We start from the raw sequence: 25,113 nt of genomic DNA on the forward strand, positions 1-25,113 counted from the left end.
TTTTTGGTTTTTTTTTTTTTTTGCATTGATTGGGATTTTCTAAAATAGCACGGGAAACCAGTATTTTTTTTTAATTTTTAATGTTTATTTCTGAGAGAGACAGAGTGTGAGCAGGGGAGGGGCAGAGAGAGAGGGAGACACAGAATCCCAAGCAGGCCCCAGGCTCCCAGCCATCAGCGCAGAGCCCAACGCGGGGCTCGAACTCACGGAGCGCGAGACCATGACCTGAGCTGAAGTCAGACACTTAGCCAACTGAGCCACCCAGGTGCCCCAAAACCGGTATTTTTGTTTTTTCACCTGGGTGAGCAGGTTCCTCACTCCATACCCTTTCACCGGCCCTGGAAACCGTGTGCTTCCTAGCCGCAGACCCTCCCCCTCCGCCACCCCACCCCCATTAAGTCGTGGAGTTCAGCACTGGGAGTCAGCCACGTTGCTTAGCCTGCGTTTGCGATGCGGCTGGGCAGCGGCAGGGTGGGTCAAAGCCAGCTGCAGCATTTCCTCCCTGGGGGGCAGAAGTAGCCAGCTACAACAGGTCCCTCATTCTGCCCTCCCTGCCCCCTCCCTGCGGCACCCTCATCTCCCAGCCCCTCCCTATGACACGGGAGTGCAGGCCAGACCCCCTCCACAACACAGCATCCAGGTACAGACAGATCTGAGACCAGAAGTCCCATCCTGGGATTATGCCTGGGAGCCGCCCGCGGTGAGGCCCGGGTCCCAGTCTTGCCTGCGCCGAATGTTCCCGTGGGCCACCAGGGCCCTGGCCTCACCCACAGAGGGCCCGTGAGAGATGCAGAGCTGGCGATCGCCGCTATTCCTGCAGCTAAAAGCTCCCAATCCTCCTCCCAGCTTTCCCCATGCCACGAGCCAGACGCTGCTGGCCAAGTTCAAACAGCAGCATGAAGACAACAGGTACTTCCTTGGCACCCCCGTCATGGAGCCGGCGTTCATCATTCAGCACTTTGCGGGGAAAGTGAAATACCAGATCAAGGTACGCATCTGTCCGTTGCCGTGACCACTCCGGTCCTTCTCTGCCGGGGAGGCAGGACAGGGACAGGGGGATGCCCTGGAGGCCCCTTACCTCCTGGCGTCTGCTCGGTCCATCCCCTTGATCAGATTGTGCGGAGCGAGGGTCCAGGACCCTGAGATGCAGCCCCAAATCCCTGGCTCTTACCATCAAAGGCCCTGGGGACAGGACCCGCCTGTGTGTTGTGGAGATGGGCCCCGCCCCACCAGGCCCCCAGGGCCTTGGCGGTCACAGGCGAGTGACCACCCACCTCCTTCCCCCACCAGGACTTCCGGGAAAAGAACATGGACTACATGCGGCCGGACATCGTGGCCCTCCTGCGGGGCAGCGACAGCTCCTACGTGCGGGAGCTCATCGGCATGGACCCCGTGGCCGTGTTCCGCTGGGCTGTGCTCCGGGCCGCCATCCGGGCCATGGCTGTGCTCCGGGAGGCCGGGCGCCTGCGGGCCGAGAGGGCGGAGAAGGCCGCAGGTAGGAGGGGCCCACATGTCGCCGTCGAGAGGGGGACCCTCAGTCCATTTTAAAATGTACAGTTCTGTGTCTTGGCACATTCACCGTGTCGTGTGGCCATCCCCACCTCCGTGTTGCTCCAGAGCTCGGATCGTCCCAAACAGAAATTCCGCACCGGGGTGTGTAATTCATTCTCCCCATCCTCTCAAGGCAGGAAGTCACGTTCCTGTTCTTCTGTAGGGACGACCCAAGGCCCAGAACAGCTGAGTGGCCCCCCCCCCCCAGGGAGCTCGGCCCCAGATCCCAGCCACGGGGTTCCATTTGACAAAGGGCCTTGATTAGAAGGAGGATCAAGAGGATCGAGCCTTTATGAGAAGTAGGAATAGGGGCCCCTGGGTGGCTCAGTGGCTGGAGCGTCCGACTTCGGCTCAGGCCACGATCTCGCAGTCCGTGAGTTCGAGCCCCGCGTCGGGCTCGTTGCTGTCTATTCCCCTCCCTCCCTCCCCCTCTCTGGCTTGCACCCTCTCAAAAATAAGTAAAAAACCATTTTTTTTAGAAAGGGACTAAATAGTGCTGTTTGGGGGGGGGGGGGGAATCAAACACTTCATAGTTCCTTGCTCTGCCCAAATTTGAGGGACTATTTTTGTTTTGGGGTTTAAGATTTTATTTTTAAGTAATCACTACACCCAGCGTGGGGCTCAAACTCACAACCCCACAATCAAGAGTTGCACACCCGACTGACTGAGTCAGCCCGGCACCCGTGTTTTGGGGGTTTTTTTCTTTGTTTGTTTGTTTTTAATGAGTTAAGTTGGGATCAAAGCCTTTGTGAAAAAGACAAAGGCCTTCAAGTCCCCAGGCAACCCCCGCCTCCACCTCCCTCTGCTCTGTGTCCCCAGCAGGTCTGGGCAGCCCCGGCACCCACAGTCACCTGGGAGAGCAGCAGAGAGGACCCGGCACCCCGTCGGAAAAACTGTACCGGTGAGCGAGACCTTGATTTGTCCAAACCGAAGCTAGTATGCCGTGGCAGTAATTGTTTCAAACAATGCCAGAAACCCTACACCCTGAACCCAGGTTGGGGTTGACCTGGATAAGGAACTCAACTGCCACGTGAATCAAAAAGGACCCAGAAACAAATGGCATCTGGTTGCCGCTTTTCTGCACACAGAAAGACAGGCCTCCATGCATCAGCTGCCTTCGGGAGATGTTGCACGGCTCACTTTACAAAGGATTCTTTTCACGGCCGGTCATGGCCGTTGGCGGGTGGGGCCGAGAAGCTGCTGGTTGCACCGAGCAACAGGCTTGATTGAAGAGCACATCCTGCCCTAGGCTGGCCGGGGTGTCCTGAAAGAGATATGCCGAGTTACTTCATGTGCCATCAGAAACACAGTATGCGTCATTGCACGCAAGAGGATGAGGGTATTTTGTGGCCACGGGCCTCCCACATACCCCAGTTTGTACTGAATGTAGAAGTGAGCAGCGAGTACTCTCAGGAAAGTGGGGTTACCAAAAAAAAAAAAAAAATAGGCCATACTGGACAGACATCCAAGGCAATGACAAAGCCAGGGGAGGGACACTTCTGGTGTCTTGAGAGAGCCAGGCAGGCTGTACTGAGAAGGAACCAGTTGAGCCAGACGAGGCAGGCAGGGTGTGCTGGCAGGTGCGGGCGGCACACGCAAAGGTCCTGCGGCAGCCAAGTTCCCAACCTCTTTCTCAACACTCACAAATACCCAAGGAGCAGGCCAGTAAATATTGAAACTTGAAAAGATCATTTTATGTTTGAGCCCTTCACAACAAAAACCTCTTCAAGAGATTCATAACAACGTACGCGTTGGAGGTGGAACTAGCTACCGAGGCAAGTGACCCTAAGTCATTTGTCTGAAAGCACCGCGTGTCCTTTTCCTGATTTTACGAGGTACATTTTTAAATCCGCTTTTTCACCCAAAGGGGGGCAAGAGAAAAACGAACACCTCTCTTTATATGCTTGTGTGTTTTCCCCCCACCACAAAGACCGAACGTGGCCCCTGACCCACATTCGCTGAAGTGACGCCAGTCTCCCCAGGGCCTGGCCCTTAGGCTGCGGGTCCCCACTCCAGGAACGCGTTTAGTTTACACAGATTCGATATTAACGCTTTTGAGGACATCATTGCTTTCTATGAAAGCAAGAAGTAAGGAGAAGCAAGGGCCTTCGAACCCGAGACCAGGAAGGCACACAGAGGAGCCGCCGTCCCCAGGCGCTCAGCGTGGCGTCCAGGGCCACGAGTGGGAATCCGCAGGCTATGGGGTGCCGGGGCCTGCTGGGGGCGCTCTAGCCAGATTTAGCGGGGTCGGGAAGCAGGGAGGGGAGCGCGGGTTGAAGCCATAGGCCTTGTCCAGAGCTCTGGGCGCTGCGCTGACCGCTCAGGGGGTGGAGGTGAAATGTGACCCCTCTGTTGTCTTTGCTCTGTGCCTCCCTGGAGGGCGAGGGAGCAGAGGTAAGTGTGGCTGTCCAGGCCCTAGGCATGGTGCATGGAACACAGACAGGGGACTGCCGATCGGGGTCTTTCCAGGCCAACTGCCCAGAGCTTAAACATGTATTTGAAATAACTGGAATGAGGAATTTTTAGAAAGAAACAAAACAAAACCAGAACCTCCCGACTCCTCCCGCAGTCACCGGCACCTCGTTCCCAGAAACCCCATGAGGACATTTGTCATCTAGACATCCTTCATGAATCCTCACTTTCAGAGCATCTGATTTTCATCTCTGATCCATTCTTGTTCTCACGCGTCGGTGCCGAAGTGTGGGCCCGGAACGTACACTCCGCCCTGAACCCCCAGGAATTGAACAAAAGGAAGTGAATGAGATTGACTTCTTTGGGGCAAAGATCTCCTTCAACTAGGGTTTCCCACCCTCACCACTGGGCCGGGCCACTCTCTGTGGTGGGCCCGTCCCTTGTACTGGAGGGGGTCGAGCAGCATCCTGGCCAGATGCCAGGAGCACCGCCCACCCCCCCCCCCTCCGCCCCAAGTCATGACAACCATAAATGTCTCCATAAATGTCAACCATTTATGTCTCCAAAACATAAATGCCTTGCCCGGAGGGTAGCATCTCAAGCCGCTGGTGGAGAACCACCGTGCGAATCCTGGTCCGCTCCTCCTGAGGCCTTTCTCGAAGCCAACACGGAGGATGACATGTGGCCACAGAATCATCAAGAAAAACCGAGGGGCTACCTCCCACCGGCACCCTCTGGTCCTTTCTTTTCAGTAGCCCCTGATGCCTTGTCACAGATTCCAGAAGCCTGTTCTACGTGAGGCCTTTTTCAGTGATCTGAGCCGCCAGGTTGCAAAACCCATTCTGCCTGGAGCGACCCTGGCCCTCCCAGAGAAGGGGGAGCCACTCTTGGCCGAACCCCGCCCCCCCCTCCCCAGTGCAGGATGGAGAGACAGTGGCGCACACGCCCGCCAGCTGCATGTTTCGGCTCCAGTGGCCTGGGGAGGGTCCCGACCGCGCTGGGGACCCCAAGGTGGCGGGCCTGCTGCTCTAACTCGGTCTTCTCCCTGTCACTGCGCCCCTCCCCCTCCCCACTCTCAGCGATTTGCATGACCAAATCATCAAGACCATCAAAGGATTGCCCTGGCAGGGTGAGGACCCCCGTAGGCTTCTCCAGTCCCTCAGTCGGCTCCAGAAACCCCGCACCTTCATCCTGTGAGTCCCCCCCAAGGCTGCGGCGCCTCCCTCCCTGTCCCCCTGACCCCGCAACAAGTGCAACGGCCGCCCCCCCTCGCTCCCAGGACCCCCGGCCTGCGGGCTGCCCGTAATGCTGAGTCGGCCGCTGCCAATGTGACGTCTCGTGGCTCCGTTTGTACACCAGCCTTTGCTCAATGGCGCTCGTAACACGCCTGCCCCAGCGTCTGCCCTGTGCCCCTAGCCCTTGCCAGCTCCCCGCGCAGCTTTGCAGGAACGCCCCTCCCACAAAGCATCTCTTGTTCTGCCCTCAGGCGTGCAGAGAGCAGGCCTCGTCTTTCCCTACCTCCTGCCACCGTGCGCTCGTAAAAAAGCTGTCAGAAGCGGAGCCTCCGTGGCCCTGCTCTGTGTGGACAGCAGTGCGACGTGGTAGGAAGGGCCCAGAAGCCACACAAACTAGGTTTGGACGCGGTCTCGCTCTGGCTAACCCGCCATGTGGCCTGAGTGCTCTGAGCTCTCGGCCTCTGTGTCCAAAGCAAGGGTCACGACTCTCAGAGCACCTGGCGGGCGGCCGCCTCGGTTGGTGGGACGCCCGTGGCCGCTCCGGGCCCGAGCCGGCGGAGAGCAGAGCTTGTGCCCGCAAGGGCACCGGTTTTCAAATCCGTTTTCATTCCTGGGGATCGAGGTGGCACCTGACGCACAGCGAAGCCCACAGCCAAGCGTCTTGCTGATCTGTGGGGCACCCTCTCCTCGGCTGCTTTCCAAAGCGAGCCGCCCTGCAAGTTACAAAAAACTTTTCTTTCGCCTGCAAGGTTTCCGTAAAGTGTCTGAGAATGAGAGGCCTACCGTGCCCCTTCCCTTGCCCCCAAAGATTGGCTTTTGTTTTTTTCCTTCCCACCATCGTGAGTCTGAAAAGCACTCCTACCCAAACCCCATTGCAGTTCTTTGCAGGGCAGACACCCCCCGCTCCACTTGCCAGGGGGTCCCAAAGAGGCTCTGTGGGCCTACTTGGCATTTCCCAATGTGTAGCGAATAAAGCCAGGACGCCCGGCCAGCGTCAGAACCGCGCGGGGTCCCCCAAAGCTCCGTTTGGGGCACTTTTTGAGATCTGTAGCTGGCCCTGTAACAGATGCACGTTCTGCCCTACCGATCACCAGCGGCCCCTCTCGCCCCCCGGACATCCGAGTGGCCCCAGGCTAGGTGCCCCTGCCACTTCGGGGGCCGCCGCTGGCCCGGTAAAGTTCACGTCCAGCTACAGAAGCACCCCACACGTGCGCAGGGAGGGCCCGCCGGGGCTTCGGTGGCGGGGGGGGGGGGGGGGGCGCCTCGTTGCACTTGTGCCTCCCGACTGTGCTTTCTCTGCTCTCACTCCGCTCCCTCTAACCCGCAAGGCGTGGCTTGCTGAACTAACCCAAACCTATGGACACCGTGTTCCCTCTGTTCACAAAACCATTTTTAATATTTTGACAGGAAAAGTAAAGGTATCAAACAAAAGCAGCTCATTCCAAAGGTAAACGTTCGCGACACCGTCCGAGGCCACCTCCTTGCTTTTGCCTGTCTTGCGAGCGCCTGGCTCAACCTGCCTTCTGGAAAATGGGAGGAAAATGGGAGGGGGAGAGGGGGAGGAGGCACTTTTAACTTCTCCAGCTTTGTAGTCCCTTCCTCTTCCCACCATCACCCCCTGACCCCCCCCCCCGCTCCCCTCCAAAAATAAGTGCTCGCGTGGAAATGATTTGGAGCTGTCTTTGGGTTTCCCGGAAGCAGGGCGCGTGATGGGGGTAGGATATTTACAGAAGCGTGTGGAGGGGAGAAGCAGGCTGGGGCGGGGGAACTGAACGAGGAGGTGGGCTCGGCCTCATCCCACCAGAGCCTCGGGGTGTGAACAGAAGGGCGATGGGACCCTTCTGTCTTAGCTACCAGCCACCTCCGGAGGGCGGGACAGGGTGCAACACCTTCCCGGCCTGTCTGGGAGAGGATGCCCTTCAGCCAGGGAAGCCCCACCAGGAAGGGGGCAACCGTGCGTTGCCAGCAGCCAAGACCCCAGTAGCCGGCCTTGGCCGAAGTGCACCCAGCCTCTGTCTAGTCTCCACACACGGTGTGCGGACGGATCAGGAAGTCTGCAAAAGTGAGAAAAACCCCTCAGTGCATCCAGCGGATGGGACGGTGCTATTCCTCTTGTCAGCTGCTACTAAATGTGGGGGGACCAGACCAGCCGGATAAGCTCATGCAAAAGTGCAGGAGACTTGGCGGTCCTGGAGCTCGACAGGAGGGAGGTGGCACGCTGGAGCCCTTGGCTTCTGGGCACTCGGGCTGCCAAAGAGGCTGTAATCAGTCCTTCCAGAGCCGGCACCATGTACAGGGTACAGCCCAGGTTCGGCCCCAGGGCGGTCCCCGCCTCCTGCCAGGCCCACCATCCCCTACCCTCTAGCAGCCCTGTCCCGAGACTGATCCCAAGAACTGCCCCCCCACCGGAACACAGTCCTGGCTCTGGGGCATCTACGATGCCTCCCAGTGCCCACTGGGACCCCAGGAGGGCAGGCCAGACCCCCATGTGTCTGTCCTAGAACCTGCTGGACTCCAAGTCGCTGAAGCTCATCATCAGCATGACGCTGCACGATCGCACCACCAAGTCCCTGCTGCACCTACACAAGAAAAAGAAACCGCCGAGCATCAGCGCCCAGTTCCAGGTGGGCAGCCTAGAGAGGCCAGAGGTGACGCTAGACTCAACCCGATGCACTCGTGACTTGGCCACAACAGACCCAACAAATTTTTACCCTAGGGCTTCCTGGCCTCAGCATTGTTTGACATTTGGGGCTGGATCATTCTCCACGGTGGGGGTCATCCTGTGCATTCTGGGATGCACAGTAGCATCTTCCAGTTGTGGCAACCAAAAATGTTCCCAGTCATGGCCATGTGCTCTGGAGGTGAGGCAGAATCACCCCTGTTTTGAACCATTGAGTTAAAATAACGGATTAACGTGTTATGATGTTACATCATGTTTCCCTTTTCTCCGTGGCTGCCAGGAAGCTCAGAGGCATTTTTTTTTTTTTAAGGGGGCTCAATGGCTGCCGCTAACCCTCACCATTAGCTTTTTTTGTCCCTTTCCTCTTTTTCAATCTTGAGTCTTTTGTGCTCACCTTGGCCTTTTTGGCAAATTACCTCACCTGGAAGCTCCTGAAAATCCTTTTTGTAAATAGCAGGCCAAAGACCAAAGTCACTGTATCTGTGTTTCTTTCTGAAGCTGTCTAGCATTTTAAATGCCCAGAAGTTTGGTCCCACTCCCCCTAACACTCCTGCTGAGACAAAGAGCTAGGAGACCCTGGGAAGATGACAGCTGTCAGCTCTGGGGACCCTACAGCTCTCTTGGGGCTCCCAGAGGTAGTTCAGCCTCTAGTGAGAATGTCCACCTACAACCTCCCGTGTCCTGCATCACTACTGATGCCAGCAAGTGACCTGGGTCCCCTCCCACTGAGCAGCGTGCCTCTTGGGGGCGGGGGGTGGGCGGTCCCAGCTCAAGACCTTCTCCCTCTTTCCCCAGACGTCCCTTAACAAACTCCTGGAGACACTGGGGAAGGCGGAGCCCTTCTTTATCCGCTGCATCCGCTCTAATGCCGAGAAGGTGAGTAGCTCCAGTGTCTTGGGGAAGTGAAGGCCAAGGTCTGGTGGCTCAGCGGGGGGTATTCCTGTGTTGCCGTGGCCTCTTGGGGACCATGAAAAGCCTCAAGGAACCAAGTGTTCAGCCAGGTTCCAGGAACGGTAAATAGTCTGCCGAGGGCAGCCAGGTGGCCAACCAAAAGCAGCGACATCGTCTGGAACATGGAGGGGCCCCAGAGGTTTGCTCAAGAAGGGACAGGTCAAGCGTGTCAGTACATCCCCGGATCAGCCAGTGCAGAAAATGTAGCAGAAGGGAGAGGGTGAGATCACACGGCAGAAGCATAGAGGCTGCTGTTCATTTGATCTGAAAGCTTCTGGAAAGACTCAGTGGAGCACCATTGGGGGCCCTAGTAGTGGGCTCAGCCCTCACTCCCAGGCTTCCTTTGCCCCAGGGGTCCACTGGCCATTCTGCCCCCTTGGGAGCTTGGCTGGGGGCTCTTCAGGATCTGGACCTACCCCCTTTGTCTCTACTCTTCCCATTTCCCTGGCTCTCCCCTGCTCCTGGGACCGTCCTCTTCTGGGCCTTTACCTGGCTGCTCCCCGCCCTCCTCCTCCTGCCTATTCCCTCCTCAGGACCTGGCCCAGGGTCCCCTCTCCTGTTGGACACTTCCCAGGGGGGCCCAGGCAGTGTCTGCCCCATTCACATATGCGCCTGGCTCCCACCTCCAGACCTTATTCCCCTCTTGGCCAAATCCTTAGTGTTCACCCCAGGGCGTGGCACAGAGTACGAGCTCAACACAGGTTTTGATTGGAGTCCTTAAGAAATAACTCTTCGCAGCAAATTATCCTAAATTGAGCAGTGAGAAATGGCATCTGTCTCCCAGACACCAGGGAATAGAGCAGCTCAGACGCCAGATTTTCTAGAAGAGATGAATACCTTAAGCACCAGTGCTGAGCAGCCCCAGCTCTTGATTCCAAAAAGAATGTCTGGAACAAGGAAAGAAGGGTCCTCCAGGTGCCCGCGGCTGCCGTGCTGGGGACATTCTGACCAGCCGGGGGGGGCCCGTGTGGGCTCCCGGACCATGCTCATGTCCAGAATCCTACAGGATCTCGTGCCTACAGATCCCCATCCCCGGCTGCCGACGCTTGATTGTCCCACAGCTGGCACCTGTCCTGATGGCTCATATCCCGTTTCAGAAAGAGCTGTGTTTCGACGACGAGCTGGTGCTGCAGCAGCTACGCTACACGGGCATGCTGGAGACGGTGCGGATCCGGAGGTCAGGCTACAGTGCCAAGTACACGTTCCAGGTGAGCCACACACTCGTGGCCGTCGTGACAGGGCAGAGGGCTGGCCACCTCCCTCTTTGAGAGAGAGCGCTTCTCTGGAACATGAGCCCAGGGGGTTACTCTGTGCCAGGGCTTCTCCGCTCCGGCCCCGTTGGCATTTATACCAGTCATTTCAGAGGTCGGGGTGGGGAGAGGGAGCAAGTTTTCTTGGAAGAGGTGGCTGGGCCCAGGCCAAGCCTGGAAGGATACAGAGTTGTAAAGCCAAGCCGGGAAGAGGGAATGACAGGAGCAGATCCCTGCACAGCTCTGCCCTCTGTTGAGCATCTTCGGCGACAGACGCTTTTATACCCATCTCTTTTATTCTGCCAAACCAACAGCAGGCGGTCCTGGCTTCTGTTTTGCCAGTGTGGAAACTGAGCCCCAGGAGGTGATGACTTCATAGATGACTCCCTGGGCTTTTTAGAAACACAAAAGGATCAGAGGCGCCTGGGTGGCTCAGTCGGTTAGACATCTGACTTCACCTCTGCTCATGATCTCATGGTTCATGAGTTCAAGCCCCACATCAGGTTGTGTGCTCACAGTATGGAGCCTGCTTGGTATTCTCTCTCCTCCTCTTTCTCTGCCCCTTGCCTGCTCTCTCTCAAAAAAAAAAACAAAACAAAAGAAACACAAAAGGATCAGAGGTGCCTGGGTGGCTCAGTCGGTTAGACATCCGACTTCGGCTCTGGTCACGATCTCATGGTTTGAGTTCGAGCCCCACATCAGGCTCCACGCTAATGGTGCAGAGCCTGCTTGGGATTCTCTCCCTCTCTGCCACTTCGCCACGTGTGTTTATGCATGTGCACGCGCTCTCTGTCTCTCTCTCTCTCTCTCTCTCTCTCAAGATAAATAAACTTAAAAAAAAGAAGAAAGAACAAGGAGAAAAAAACCCACAAAGGATCATTACTAACCTCAAGTTGGCAAAGACCAAATTGCTAAAGCAGTTTCTCACCTGCAGTACCATTGACACTGAGGACCACCAGGTCATTCGCTGCGGGGGCTGCCCTGTGCATTATGGGATGTTGAGCAGCATCCCTGAGTCTCCACCCACTCAATGTCAGTAACACCCACCGCTCCCGAGTTGGGAGAACCCTGGATGTCTCCCGACATCGCCACATGTCCCCGGTGATAAGCTGGCCTAGGTTGAGAACCCCTGGCTCGTGCCCTGAACTGGCACCACCTGTATGAGCACTGACGTGAGCCCCGGGCCTGAAGCCAGTGGCACCTGGTCCCCGATCCAGCTGTCCCCATATGGCCTCGGGGACATGGCTCCATCATGGCCTGCCTCCTTTTTCTCATCCGCAGAATGGAAATAGCATCTCTCTGACCCTGTATAAATAGAGAAAGGAAAATCCCAGAAGCGGGAGAAAATGCTAGTGTGTTTCACTAATGCTTGGTTCCTAAAATTTGACCTAATTGTTTACTTAAAAGCTCTGTATCTCCAGCTATGACTCAGCCCTCCAACGAGCCAGAGACCGTGAGCGCCCCCCCAAAGGCAGCCCTGTCTCCTAGCCACGCCCCCCAACTATGCCAGCCCCCAGTAGGCCCTGGAGAGCCACTCAGCAAGTGGCTGAAAGACCCTGGTGCTCTGTGTGTGTGGCAGTCTTTCCTAAGCTTTAGGCTGCTGCAGAGAGTCCGAGATTTTAGCTCGGTCAGTGCCATTCCGGTCAAACCAGGTCCCGGCTTCGGAAATTTGGGAGTCGCTGGAGCATCATATCCTTGCTGGTGGCGGGAGCACTCAGCAGAGATTCTCTTTTCTTGGCCCCAACCCCCCAGGATTTCACAGAGCAGTTCCAGGTGCTGCTGCCCAAGAACGCCCAGCCCTGCAGGGAGGTCATCTCTGCCCTGCTGGAAAAGATGGACATAGACAAGAGGAGCTACCAGATCGGGAAGACCAAGGTCAGGACTCCGGCCCCTCGGGGGGCTTCCAGCGTCCACAGGGTCCTCCCACGGCCTGAAAGACAAGGGACTCTGCTGCGGAAGTGTCTTTTTGGGGGCCCGGCGCCTATTTCTTCCCAGAAGGCAAAGGGTGCCTCTAAGGGGCGGGGCCCAGACATCACTCCCGTTTTCCTGCTACCTCACACATAGCCTAGGGTTACTGCAGGCGGCTCAGGGGCCAGTTGGTGCCTCTTAATGTCTGGCAGAAGGTCTCATTCCCTTGTGCTCCTTCCAGACGCCGTCTCCCACCTCTAGGTGCGTGCTGGTTGCTTCTTAATGTTGTGGCACCAGCCACTGTCCCCGTCCAACAGCGGTAAGGTCAGCTCCCGTTAGGGCTTCATCTGATGTGAAAAGTCCCCGCACAGTTCCCCAGCAAGGCAATCCTAGAGTTACCACGTGACCCAGCAATTCCGTCCGCACGTATGGACCCAAAAGACCTGGAAACAAAGCGTCCCAACAAATCCTCATACACGCCTGTTCACAGGGGCACGAGTCACAATAGCCGGAAGGTAGAAAGAAGCCATCCGTTCATCAGCTGATGAACGGATTCAAAACACGCGGGCCATCCATACAATGCAATGTGGTACGGCTCTGATCCAGGTTATGATATGGATGGAGCCTTGACAACATTGTGAGCGAGAGAAGAAGCCAGACACAAAAGCCTGTAGTGTGTGATCCCACGTATATGAAACATCCAGAACAGGCAAATCCAGAGAAAGCAGATTAGTGGTGGCCAGGGGCTGGGGGAGAGGGCCAGGGGGATGACCGCTAATGGGTATGGGCCTCTCCTGGGGGTGGTGGAAATGTTCTGGAGCCAGACAGTAACGATGTTTGCACCATTGTCACGAACGTACCAAATGCCATTGAAGTGTTTGCACTGAAATGGTTAGTTTCACGTTACGTGAATTCTCTCACCGTATTAAAAAGCTCCCCTTGGTCGGGTCGGTCAGCACGCCAGCTTGGTCTCACGCCCTTCCGGGGTGGGCTGTGCAGAGACCTCCCGGGCACGGGGATTCTGGGGGCTGTGCTGACCCCTCCTGTGTCCACCCCCACCCCCGCCCCCGCCCGCCAGGTTTTCCTGAAGGAGACCGAGCGGCAAGCCCTGCAGGAGACGCTGCACCGGGAGGTCGTGCGGAAGATCCTGCTCCTCCAGAGCTGGTTCCGGATGGTGCTGGAACGCCGCCACTTCCTGCAGATGAGGCAGGCGGCCGTCGCCATCCAGGTACCGGGCGGCCCCCTGCAGGGCTGGGGGTGGGGGCAGCCGGGGGGGGGGTCCCACGTGCCGGGTCCCTGAATGCCCGCTCCGCCCCCAGGCCTGCTGGCGGTCCTACCGTGTCCGCCGGACGCTGGAGAGGACGCAGGCCGCTGTGTACCTCCAGGCTGCGTGGAGGGGCTACCGGCAACGGGTGGCCTACCGGCACCAGAGACAGAGTATCGTCCGCCTGCAGAGCCTCTGCCGGGGTCACCTGCAGCGCAAGAGGTGAGCAGAGCCAGGCCCCCCTTCGCCCCCCCAGCCCCCCCCCCCCCAGCCCCGAACGTTCCACCCGCCCGAGAGCTGCCTGAGATGGCTTCTGGCCAGCGGAGCCATCAGGACGTGATTCTAGGCGCAGGGAAGCCAGGAGGGGCTGGCAGGAGTCTAGCCCTCTGGGCACGCGCGGCCCCAGAGAGAGAGATGCTCCAGGGCTGGTGGGCAGCACCTGTAGATGAAGACAGAGGTCACTGTTGGCCAGGCTGGCTCTCCACCGGAGACCAACCCCACCCCTCTTCGCTGCACCTGCCCGCCCTGGGCCCCTTAATGAAACACTTGGCTTCAGAGGTGGAGGGTTCAGGTTGTTAGGACCAGCCCATAGCCGGTTCCCCTTGCCCCATTCTTCTAGGTGAATCTCAGGCGTCCACCCAGCCAGGGACCCCAAAGGAACTCAGGGATTTCCCCACGGTAGGGAGACCCAGGGCAGAGGTGGCCATGACAATAAGGGGCCACCTCCTGTATCCCCCTTTAGTAGCTGAGGAGCTTACACATTTCCAGAAGCCTCTCCGAGGGCCAGGGTTACCCCATTTAACAGAGGCAGAGCCTGGCCCCTAGCCCACGGGTGGCACAGGGGCCCCTGATGCCCTGCGTGGGTTCTGGAGGTGGCATGCATGTTTGTTCCTGAAATTTCCCCCTTAACGCCTCACACCAGCTTCAGGCAGATGGTCGCAGAGAAGCAGAAGGCTGAAGAGAAGGAGAGGGAGGCCCAGCAAGCCCTGAGGGAAGAAACAGCAGAGGGAGGGCCAGGCCAGGTGGCCGAGCAGGAGCAGGTGCCCAGGCAGGGCCCGGAACCATCGGAGGACAGGGAGCCTGCGGCAGTGGAGCCCGAGGTGTGGCCAAGTGATGAGCCCCTGGCAGAGAGCTCCCCACCGGAGGAGGTCCCCAGCCTGGAGAAACCTCCCGCACCCCAGAAAAACACGGCTGAAAGTCACGAGAAGGTGCCCAGCAGCCGAGAGAAGCGCGAGTCACGGCGGCAGAGAGGGCTGGAGCACGTGAAGCTCCAGAACAAACACATCCAGTCCTGCAAGGAAGAGATTGCTCTCAGAGAGCCTTCTGGAAGGGCCATCCTCGAGCAAGAAGAGAGCCTCCCAGAAGACAGAAAGGAGAGCAGAGAAGACGAAACCCTTTCAGACTTGGGGACGGAGGCAGAGAATGCTTTTAAGCAGCAGCCGGAGGAGCCACTGCAGGCTGTGCCAGCCGGCCAGCTGCCCGGAGAAACCCCGAAGGTGCCCCAGGGTGGGGACCCAACGCCTGGCCACGTGGAACGGCCAACCAGCCTAGCCTTGGACAATAGGGTCAGCGAGCCCACGCCCAGCACCACCCCTGAGACTCCCAAGGACAAGAGCAAGCTCGGTGGTGACCTGAGGGCACAGGACAGGCCCGAGAGCCCCGGAGGCTCCACCCAGATCCAGCGGTACCGGGACCCGGACTCTGAGCGGCTGGCCAGCGCCGTGGAGCTCTGGCGGGGCAAGAAGCTGATGGCTGCCAGTTCCAGCACCATGCTGAGCCAGTCCCTGGACCTCAGCGAGCGGTACCGGGCTATGGAGGCCACTCTCACACCCACAGAGTAAGTAAGCCCCAGGCCCTCCTTTGTCTGAACACCCGGGGTGCCAGGCTGGGTTGGGCGGGCAAGGTGGAGGGACACACAAGATTCCTGGCCGCAGGACCAGGGCAGTGCCGCACGTCCCAAAAACATGTGAGTGGCTCTGAGTGTGGGAGCCCTGAGGATGGAGGGAGAAGGGGCAGAGGAAGGTGGAGGGGAGGCATCTGGCAGGAGCCGCTGAGCCTGGGGCCAGCTGGGACCCTGAGGCCCCTGCCACAGCGAGCTGTGTTCACACAGAAATCCCCTGGCTTCGTGGGAAGCAGCGTCCCGGGGCAACATCCCACTCCCCGGCCTGCCTGGGTTTCTGTTTCCTCGGCAGAGATTAGGGGTGATCGCACTCACCCAGGAATTGAAGAGGGGCCCAACTCTTGACCCTTAGTCAGCTGCATACGGATGACTCCCGAGTCGCCAGCCCGACCTCCCAGAGACCTGCTTGGCCAGAGGGCAAAAGGGCCGGAGGAGGATGTGGGCTGTTAGGTCGGGCTTTCTGGGCCTCGCACACTGACACCTGTGTCGGGCTCCTTGTCTGGGCTGGGCCGTCCGGCACACTGGGGAGCACCCAGCGGCATCCCTGGTCCCCTCCCACCCAAGTCGGGACCACCAAAACTGTCCAACTCGCTCTTGTAAATAAAAACCACATTTCTGTGATCTCATAGGGAGAGGCGCATTTCCTTATCCACGAGCGACGTCTCCAAGCTCCTCCTGTCCCCGTCCCACACCAAGACTCAGGTAAAGCTTCAGGCTGCGGCTGCCACCTCTCAGGGGCCAAACCCGCTTCTGCCCGGGGCGCCCTGGCTCTGCCCGAAGGGCAACGTAAAAGAGAAGGGAAGTCGGTGGATGGAGTGCACGGGGAGCGGAGCACCCCCGCTTTCCCTCCAGCAGGTCCTGCCTGCCTTTGCTCACCCAGCCCTGTTCTCTGGCAGCCTTCTACAGAAACGGTGGACGGGGAGGCCGGCACCAAGAAGCTGGCCGTCCAGAAGAAGAAGTCGGGCGACGCTTCTGCCGGCACAGATTCCGGGCTGTCCCCAGGCTCCCAGGCAGACTCTAAGTAAGTGTGGGGTCTGGAGGTGGCTCAAGTCACCAGGGGATGCCCAGGGTCCCTGCCACGGCCTCCCATCTCAGAGCAGTCTGGTCTCCTGAACTGACGGCAGTTAGGATGCACGGTGGGGCGGGTGTTCACTCAGCCTGGGATGAGAGATCCCTCACAGAGCCCAGGTCACGCCCTCCTCATGTGCCAGCGTGGCCACTCGCCAGCCTGATGACTCCCACTAAAGTCTGGGGCCACTCTGGGTCCCCTCCTCTGGGTCCACAGAGAGATGGTTTCCGTTTGACTTGTTATGGTATCCAAATCCAGCCCCCTCTACCTTAGAAACCCCTCCTGGGTCCTGGGATGGAAGAAACTGGGCCAAGGCTCTGTCCACAGAAGTGCTCCAGATGGTTCCATCACAGATCAGAGAGGATGGGCCATGGGATGGGGGGGGGGGGGGGGGGGGGGGCTTTGATCCTAACGCAGAGACAGGAGGTGGAGGAAGGGCCGGCACAGGCTTGGAGAGGCAGGCAGAACAAAGCCCCACAAACCAGGGGGGCTTCCAACAACTGGAATTCACTTCTCACAGTCCTGGCGGCCACGAGTCCGAGATCAGGGTGTCCGCAGGGCGGCTCCCTCAGACGGCCCTGGGGAAGGGCCCTTCCTCGCCTCTTCCGGTTCCTGGGGGCTCCGGGTGTCCTTGGCTTGTGGCTGCATCAGCCCATCTCCGCCCCCGTCTTCTCTCTCTGACATTCTTCTTTCCTCTGTGTTTTCTCTTTCTCTGTCTCTTATGAGGATATTTGTCACTGGATTTAAGGCCCAACTGGGTATTCCGGATGGTCTCAGCTCCAAGTGCTTCATTTACCGTCTGCTCTAACAAAACTGCCACAGACTAAGTGGCTTGAACTACATGTGTTTCTTACGGTTCTGGGGGCTAGGAGTTCAAGACCAAGGTACCAGGAGATGCAGTATGTGGTGGGGGCCACTTCCTGGTTCACAGATGGCATCTTCTCACTGGGGCCTCTTGTGGCAGGAAGGGCAAGGGAACTCCCTGGGCCCCTTTTTGTAAGGGTGTTAGTCCCATTTATAGGGACTCTACCCCCGTGATCTAATCAGCCCCCTAATACCATCACACTGGGGATTAGACTTCAGCATACGAATTTGGGGCGACAAAGACATTCAGATCGTGGCACATAGAACTTAGTCACATCTGCAGAGACTTTTTTTTTTTTTGAGATCTACAGAGACAGTACACGTGGAGGGGGGGGGGAGAAAATCCCAAGCGGGCCCCTTGCTGCCAGCGTGGAGCCTGACGCGGGGCTCACATTCAAGAAACCACGAGGTCTTTGGGGCGCCTGGGTGGCTCAGTAGGTTGAGCAGCCGACTCCGGCTCAGGTCATGATCTCGCCGTCTGTGAGTTCGAGCCCCGCGTTGGGCTCTGTGCTGACAGTTCAGAGCCTGGAGTCTGCTTCGGATTCTGTGTCTCCCCTTCTCTCTGCCCCTCCCCTGCTTGTGCTCTGTCTCTCTCTTTCAAAAATGAATAAACATAAAAATAAAAATAAAAAAAAGAAAGAAAGAAACCACGAGGTCATGACCTGAGCCAAAACCAAGAGTGAGACACTTAACCGACTGAGCCACCGGCGCCCCTGCAAAGACCCTTTTCCCAAATAAAGTCACACGCCCAGGTCCTGAGCGTTATTTAGCACATGGACACATCTTTTGGGGGGCACACCATTCAGTGTATGATTTGGCATGTGTTTGATTTTTTTCCCCCTGAAACTTGGGCCCGTAAAAACACATTAAGGGGGCAGAGGGGAAGTTCTTTTTTTTTTTTTTTTTCAACGTTTATTTATTTTTGGGACAGAGAGAGACAGAGCATGAACGGGGGAGGGTCAGAGGGAGACACAGAATCTGAAACAGTCTCCAGGCTCTGAGCCATCAGCCCAGAGCCTGACGTGGGGCTCGAACTCCCGGACCGCGAGATCGTGACCTGGCTGAAGTCGGACGCTTAACCGACTGCGCCACCCAGGCGCCCCCTTTTTTTTTTTTTTAATGAGAATGGGGTCATGCTGTGGTGGCTTCCCTGCATCTTGCTTTTTCACCTGACCCCCCCTTGTCAGTTCACACAAACCAATCTCATTTTTAGTAGCATCTCATTGCGTTGACAACCAAGAAAAGCGTTATTTTTTCTCTTTATAAGTAAGAGGACCTTTCCTTCAGCCTTGCTTCCGTGGTCATTTCCAGAAGCTTAAATGAAACCCCTTACTTTCCCCTACAGATCCACTTTTAAAAGACTTTTCTTGCACAAGAACAAGGATAAAAAAGCCAGCCTGGAGGGTGTGGAGGAAACTGAGAACACAGTGCCAGGGCACACGGTGCTGGAAGCTGCTGCCACCAAGAAGAATCTAGAAGGTTGGTTGCTGGCAGCCTCAGGGATGGATGGTGGAGCCGTCAGGGTCCCTGGGGACGTGTGCTACCTCCAGGTGGGGCCTTGGGCACAGGGCTTCAGGGCTGGTCCCAGCCCCACCAGGGCACTTTCTGGCTGCAGACCCCGGTTCGCGGCAGGGCAGGGTCCTGGTTCTCTGTGTGTGTGACCCTGCCTCCCCCAGCACCCACCTCACCAGCTGCTCCTTCTCCCTCCAGCCTCCTCCAGCCACCAGCACCGCCACGCGGCCGGGGAGAAGCACGCCAAGGAGCCAGGAGGCAAAGGGAAGAAGAACCGAAACCTCAAGATCGGCAGAATCACGGTGTCAGAGAAGTGGCGGGAGTCGGTGTTCCGCCAGATCACCAACGCCAACGAGCTCAAGTACCTGGATGAGTTCCTGCTCAACAAGGTGGGTCACCCAGGGGCACGTACAGCGTCGGGGTGGGGGGGGGGGACACACAGTGTCAGAGCTGGGCCTCCCCAGAAGGGTTTTCACCACCCGGCCGTTTTCTGAGCCGCCACACCACAGCCCTTCGTGCGCCGGGAACAGAAAATCCAGGTGCACAGTTCCGGCACAGAGAGTTCCGGAAACCAGGTGAGAACCCCTCCCTGGGCTCACGTGAGAACACCTGCAGCCGGTGTTCCTGTTGCTCACCACAGATGTTTACATCTCGTGTAAAAACTCAGTGGGTCTTGAGGTGCTGGCTCAGGCGGTAGAGCATGTGACTCTTGATCTCAGGGTCGTGGGTTCAAGCCCCACATTGGGCATGGAGCTTACTTTAAAAAAAAAAAAAAGGTCAGCGGGTCTTAATACAGGGACTGCACGGAAAATGTAGAACCCGGGGCACCTGGGTGGCTCAGTCGGTTGGGCACCCAACTTCGGCTCAGGTCATGATCTCACAGTTTGTAAGTTCGAGGCCCGCACCAGGCTCTGTGTTGACCGCTCAGAGCCCGGAGCCCGCTTCGGATTCCGTGTCTCCCTCTCTCTCCAACCCTCCCCCGCTTATGCCCTGTGTCTCTCCCAAAAATAAACATTAGAAATTTAAAAGGAAAAAAAAATACACTTTTAACGAAACACGTTGGGTCTCAGGGCAGGTGCTGATTGAGTGCTTAGTGTATACAGTGGAGCTGAATTAGTAACCACGGCATGGATCCGGGGCGTGGCTCGGTGTTAAGTGCCTGTGAGGGCTGGCAGGAAGGGCCCCAGCTAGACCAGTGGTTTTCAACCAGAGATGGTCCTGCCCCAGGGGACACTCTGGGACATCTGCAGACATTTTTGACTGTCCTGACTGGGGAGTGCTACTGGCATCTGGGGCGTGGGGGCCAGGGGTGCTGGTCAACAGCCCCCAGTGTGATCCAGCCCCAAATGTTGGGTGCTGTAAACCCGAACTAAGGGGACTGGAAGGACCGGGATTAGCCAGAGGGCCTAGATTTTTTTCCCAGAGGAGCCAGGGAAGGACTTGGGACAGAGCGGAACAGCCACCAATCAGATGCAAAACCTGAGGTCACTCAGGGTCAGCGCACCTCTTTCTTCCTGCAGATAAACGACCTGCGCTCCCAGAAGACCCCCATTGAGAGTTTATTCATCGAAGCCACCGAGAAGTTCAGGAGCAACCTCAAAACCATGTACTCTGTCCCCGTACGTGCAGCCCCCAGCCCTGGCGAGGGCCCCTGTGGGGATCCCCATGGCCTCTCCCGGGCGCCTCCCCCTTCTGTCCTTCCCCCCCGGGTCACGCCTGCATCCCTGCAGAATGGCAAGATCCACGTCGGCTACAAGGACCTGATGGAGAACTACCAGATTGTCGTGAACAACCTGGCGGCCGAGCGGGGGGAGAAGGACACCAACTTGGTCCTCAACCTTTTCCAGTCGCTGCTCGACGAGTTCACCCGCGGACACACCAAGAATGACTTCGAGCCGCCCAAGGTTGGTGGCGCGGCTTCGGGGACGGGGGCAGGCGGGGGCGCTCCCGGGGCCCACACAGACTTCGCCTCTGTGCCCCCTCACAGCCGAGCAAAGCCCAGAAGAAGAAGCGGAAGCAGGACCGCGCTGTGAGTATTTGCACGCGTGCGAGAGAGTGTGTGTGTGAGCGTGTTTTCCCGCCCAGCCCTAGGGAACCCGGCCATGAATGGGAACCTCGGCCCCAATATGCCACGGGCCGCGTGCACACTGGGCAGCCCCGTGGTGAGACCGTGGAGGGTCTGCCCTCGCCGCTCAGCGCCCTCCTCCACCGCCCCCAGGTCCAGCAACACAATGGGCACGTATTCGCCAGCTACCAGGTGAGCATCCCTCAGTCGTGTGAGCAGTGTCTCTCCTACATCTGGCTCATGGACAAGGCCCTGCTCTGCAGCGGTGAGTGCCCCAACCCCCCCGCATCCCCTAACGCTGTCACCAGTCCCCCTGACCCTTCACTTTGTCTCCCCCCCGCCCTCCACCACACCTCCGGACCCTCCCACTGCAGCCCCTGACCCTTCCCCATGCCCAAGAACCCTCCACAACATCTTTGGCTCACCTGCTGCACCCCCTGACCCTCACCTTGCCCTGGGACCCTCCTACCAAGCCCCCTGATCCCCCACCATGTCCCCAACCCCTCACTGTGCACCAGGGCCTTCACTCGAGCCACAGGGTGGATCTTTCTGGAACACTGCCCTCGCCACACCTCACGCACTCAGACCTCCCACTGTCACCCTGGGGCAGATCCCGATTCTCAGCCAGCCCTGAGGCCCCCAGCCACCTCTGCAGCCTGCCCTCCACCTCGGCAGGTTACCCCACGTCCTTCCTCCAAGCCCGTCAACACACTGCCCCTGCTGCCTGAACTCCAGCGCCTCTCTCGGCCCCCCGAGTCCCTCCCTCATGTGCCAGGCGAGGTCAGTCAGTCCCACAGGAACCCCAAGAAACATACAGCCCAGGATGACCCAGCTGGCAGGAGCCCGGGGCCGGGTCAGTCGGTCTCTGGCAGTTGTATTTTCCTGCAGGGATCAGCTTTCTCTCCCTGGGCCTCTCTCTCTTCTGCCCGGGGTCTCCTGTCTCCTCAGTCCCTGTGTAAAGAGCGATCTGTCCCCTCATGTCCATCACAAATACCCAAGCAGTGCTACTGATTCTGTGTCTCCCTTTCTCTCTGCCCCTCCCCCACTCACGCTCTGTCTCTCAAAAATAAAAAAAAATGTTAAAAAAAAAAAATATCCAGGCAGTTGTCACCGTCCTGAGACAAGGACACTAGCTGCCCTCTCCTTTTTGGTCTCAGCCCATTTCCTCTCTCAAGTATGCCCCTGCCCCCCACCTCCCCCCTCCCGAGCCCTTGCTCCTGTCCTGCCGGCCGGGCTCTGAGGCTGCAGACAGTCACCAGCTGTGAACATCTGCCCACGTGGCTTCCTCGCCTGGGCATCAGGGCAGGGATTCGTAGGACTCCCAATTTAGAAGCTGGTCAGCGGGTCCCTGGCCGACAGGGCAGGCGGCCTCGGGAAACCGGGGTCTTCGATGCATCATCTGTGACCACCCCCCCCTTACCTCCTAGTGTGCAAGATGACCTGCCACAAGAAGTGTGTGCCCAAGATTCAGACCTACTGCGCCTACGCATGCAGGAGAAAGGTGAGCGGGCCGGGAACTTTCCGGAACACCTAGGGGAGGCCCTCCCGAGCGATGCGGAGGAGAGGGTGTGCTTGGTGCCAGGCCAGCGTAGGGTGTCAGACGAGGGGCTGGTTTGCAGCCCCTGTTCTGTCAGAGCCCCTCGGAGTCCCCTGAGACAGGACTGGGCTTATACGTGCGTCTCAGACCCCCAGCCCTGCCCCGCCCGAGACCCAGGAGGGCGTCCCCAACTCTGCGTGAGGGAGGCAGGGTCCCAAGCACTGGAGCTGCAGCGGAAGCAGGACCAACAACCCTGAGGCAGCTGGGGCCGCTCCGCAGGGGGAGCCCCTGCCCAGCGGCCAGCAAGCTCACCTCCCCAGCCGGGCGCCCCCAGCAGCCTGTGGGGGGCGTGAGGGGCAGGGAGGGTAGAGCCCACACAGGAGACCTGACCCCCCCCCCCCCCCCCGACCTCTGGTACTGCAGAGCGAGCCAGGCGCCGAGCCGGGCCACTTCGGCGTGTGCGTGGACAGCCTGACCAGTGACAAGGCCTCAGTGCCTGTTGTGCTGGAGAAGCTTCTGGAACATGTGGAGATGCACGGCCTGTACACCGAGGGCCTCTACCGCAAGTCGGGCGCTGCCAACCGCACGCGGGAGCTCCGACAGGCACTGCAGACAGGTGGGTGTCCGGGAGGAGTGGGCACGAGGGGGCTGGGGCACAGCCCCCCTGCCTGCGCTCACCAGCCCCGCCCCCCGCCTCCCCGCAGACCCCACGGCCGTCAAGCTGGAGAACTTCCCCATCCATGCCATCACCGGCGTGCTCAAGCAGTGGCTTCGGGAGCTGCCTGAGCCCCTCATGACTTTTGCCCAGTACGGCGACTTCCTCCGAGCTGTAGGTGAGTCCCACGGCAGCAGCGAGGGCAGGGCAGGTGGCCACGGCCAGGGTTGGAACCACGCGCGCTCACTGAGGCTAATCGGGGAGGCACAGCTGAGAAGCCAAGGCTCAAAGCAGCTGGCCCGGTGCGGGTCCCCAGCCTAGGGCAGGGCCAGGACCCCTCTGTGGCCCTGCATCTGGCCCCACATGGCGGGGGGGGCTCCCCTGCGCCCCGGGAACGTAGGGGGGCCAGTGCTATGGGGAGCTGACGCCCTGGGCCCTTCCAGAGCTGCCGGGAAAGCAGGAGCAGCTGGCCGCCATCTACACCGTCCTGGAGCACCTGCCTGAGGCCAACCACAACTCACTGGAGCGGCTCATCTTCCACCTCGTCAAGCAAGTGCCTGCCCCCTGCTCTCGTGGGGGTGGGGGTCCCCGTCAGGAGCCCCGCCACAGTGTTCCCTGGGCCAGCGTTCTCTGGTGGTTGCACCCCAGGCCCCGGGGCCGGGTTGGGGGCGGGGGTCGGAGAGGGGCCCCCCACGCTCTCCTGCGGTGGCTCTCTGCCCCATGGAAGCGAGGTGCTAGCCTCCACCTCCAGGGTCTGGAGGCACTTTTCCTGGCAGCAGCCCCAGGGTCCTGGCCTCCAGTCTCGGGGCTCCCTGGCCACCCCTAACTGCCGCTCACCACGCAGGGTGGCCCTGCTCGAGGACGTGAACCGCATGTCGCCCAGTGCTCTCGCTATCATCTTCGCACCCTGCCTCCTGCGCTGCCCTGACAACTCAGACCCACTGACCAGCATGAAGGATGTCCTCAAGGTCACCACGTGAGTGCCAGGCGCCAGGGCCCCCGCGCTGTCTCCTCCGGCAGCTGGGGCATCACTTCCGAATGCTTTTGAGGCTGGAGAACACAAAAAGGAGGAGAAAGCCCTCGTCTCCAGTTGCAGGGCGAGGGGCAGACGGCAAAGCCCCGCGTTCTCGGCCTCTGGTTAGCAACGAGAGCCGTCAGGAAAAGAAGCAATGGCCTGGGGGTTTCTTCCCCTTCTCCCCACCGCACCATCTTCAAAAGTTTTCAAAGTTCTTCAAAAGAACTCAGAAGAAAGTCGTTAGACATCAGCGACTGAGAGGACATTCATTGTTTAGGCTTCGAATTGTAAAAATAAGAACGTGTCACCCTAGGCGGTTTCTTGGGTGGCCCTGACGCTACCCCAGTAGCTGCGTGGTGTTGACAGAGTTCCTTCCGGCCTCTTCCGCCACACTCTTTGCTCCTTTTTTCCTCATGTGGTCGAGGTGTCGGGAGACCTGAGCTGTGATTCTTTCTCCGGGCTGCCCGCCCTCCCCCCACCGACCACTACAGGCTGAGCCCCCCACACACTTAACCACTCACAGTGCACCTTCTGGAGCCCTTGGGGTTGCTTGCCCGCGGCCCTTGTGACAAATCACCCAGCCTCCCCGTTCCTCATGCTTCCACGGGAGGTGGGAGAACCCCCACCCTGCAGGGTGACTATGAGGGATCGGTTCACTCTGATCCGCGTACTGTACTTCCTCCTTCAAACCAGGCTGGTTGAGTCCGAGGCTCAGGCTCAGAGAGGTGGAGTGAGCCGCACGAGGTCACACGGTGAGCTGGCACCAAGATGACACAGCCCACGGCTGTGTCTGTGGCCCTGCCTGGTCTCTGGATCTCTGCCTGGCCGCCGTGCCCCAGTCTCCGCCCAGTGCCTCTCTAGACGCCAGGCCCTGACGCTGGCCGTCCTGGGGCAGTGACTGAGTCACCTTCTCCGCAGGTGCGTGGAAATGCTGATCAAGGAACAGATGAGGAAGTACAAGGTGAAGATGGAGGAGATTAGCCAGCTGGAAGCCGCGGAGAGCATCGCCTTCCGCAGACTCTCCCTCCTGCGACAGAACACTGTGAGTGGAGGGGTGGGCGGGGCCGGTGGGCGGGGCTTGGGCGTGGGGCGGGGCCTCACGCCATCACTCCTTGCGCTCCCTGCCCACCCTCGGCCACAAGCTGCCTGGCCAGGGGCCTCATGGGAGCAAGGTTGGGAGCCAGGTCCCCCACATCGGCTAAACGACCGCCTCCCTCCCCCAGCCTCATGCCGACTGCCCCTCAA

General features: G+C 58.9%; 1 protein-coding gene across 8 annotated transcripts in view; it reads left to right on the top strand.

The window, feature by feature from the left end:
- Positions 1-25,113, top strand: part of MYO9B (myosin IXB) — a 91,749-nt gene that overhangs the window by 63,490 nt on the left and 3,146 nt on the right. For 3 of the 8 annotated variants that reach the window (XM_043586917.1, XM_043586920.1, XM_043586918.1), the window contains exons 12-37: positions 847-988; positions 1,291-1,495; positions 2,371-2,452; positions 5,043-5,156; positions 6,606-6,645; positions 7,700-7,822; positions 8,674-8,754; positions 9,927-10,037; positions 11,832-11,954; positions 13,066-13,215; positions 13,307-13,473; positions 14,174-15,088; positions 15,781-15,853; positions 16,048-16,172; positions 18,430-18,563; positions 18,795-18,985; positions 20,117-20,215; positions 20,327-20,500; positions 20,584-20,625; positions 20,815-20,926; positions 22,089-22,162; positions 22,622-22,814; positions 22,903-23,031; positions 23,297-23,402; positions 23,698-23,829; positions 24,787-24,910. In XM_043586917.1, the coding sequence (XP_043442852.1) occupies positions 847-988; positions 1,291-1,495; positions 2,371-2,452; positions 5,043-5,156; positions 6,606-6,645; positions 7,700-7,822; positions 8,674-8,754; positions 9,927-10,037; positions 11,832-11,954; positions 13,066-13,215; positions 13,307-13,473; positions 14,174-15,088; positions 15,781-15,853; positions 16,048-16,172; positions 18,430-18,563; positions 18,795-18,985; positions 20,117-20,215; positions 20,327-20,500; positions 20,584-20,625; positions 20,815-20,926; positions 22,089-22,162; positions 22,622-22,814; positions 22,903-23,031; positions 23,297-23,402; positions 23,698-23,829; positions 24,787-24,910 (3,961 nt within the window). Of the gene's footprint in view, positions 1-846; positions 989-1,290; positions 1,496-2,370; positions 2,453-3,930; positions 3,946-5,042; positions 5,157-6,605; positions 6,646-7,699; positions 7,823-8,673; positions 8,755-9,926; positions 10,038-11,831; positions 11,955-13,065; positions 13,216-13,306; positions 13,474-14,173; positions 15,089-15,780; positions 15,854-16,047; positions 16,173-18,429; positions 18,564-18,794; positions 18,986-20,116; positions 20,216-20,326; positions 20,501-20,583; positions 20,626-20,814; positions 20,927-22,088; positions 22,163-22,621; positions 22,815-22,902; positions 23,032-23,296; positions 23,403-23,697; positions 23,830-24,786; positions 24,911-25,113 lie in introns of all 8 variants that reach the window. The other 5 variants (XM_043586921.1, XM_043586922.1, XM_043586919.1 and 2 more) reach the window with 5 other exon arrangements.

The sequence above is a fragment of the Prionailurus bengalensis genome, chromosome A2 (assembly GCF_016509475.1).
Source record: "Prionailurus bengalensis isolate Pbe53 chromosome A2, Fcat_Pben_1.1_paternal_pri, whole genome shotgun sequence".
Classification (NCBI taxonomy): domain Eukaryota; kingdom Metazoa; phylum Chordata; class Mammalia; order Carnivora; family Felidae; genus Prionailurus; species Prionailurus bengalensis.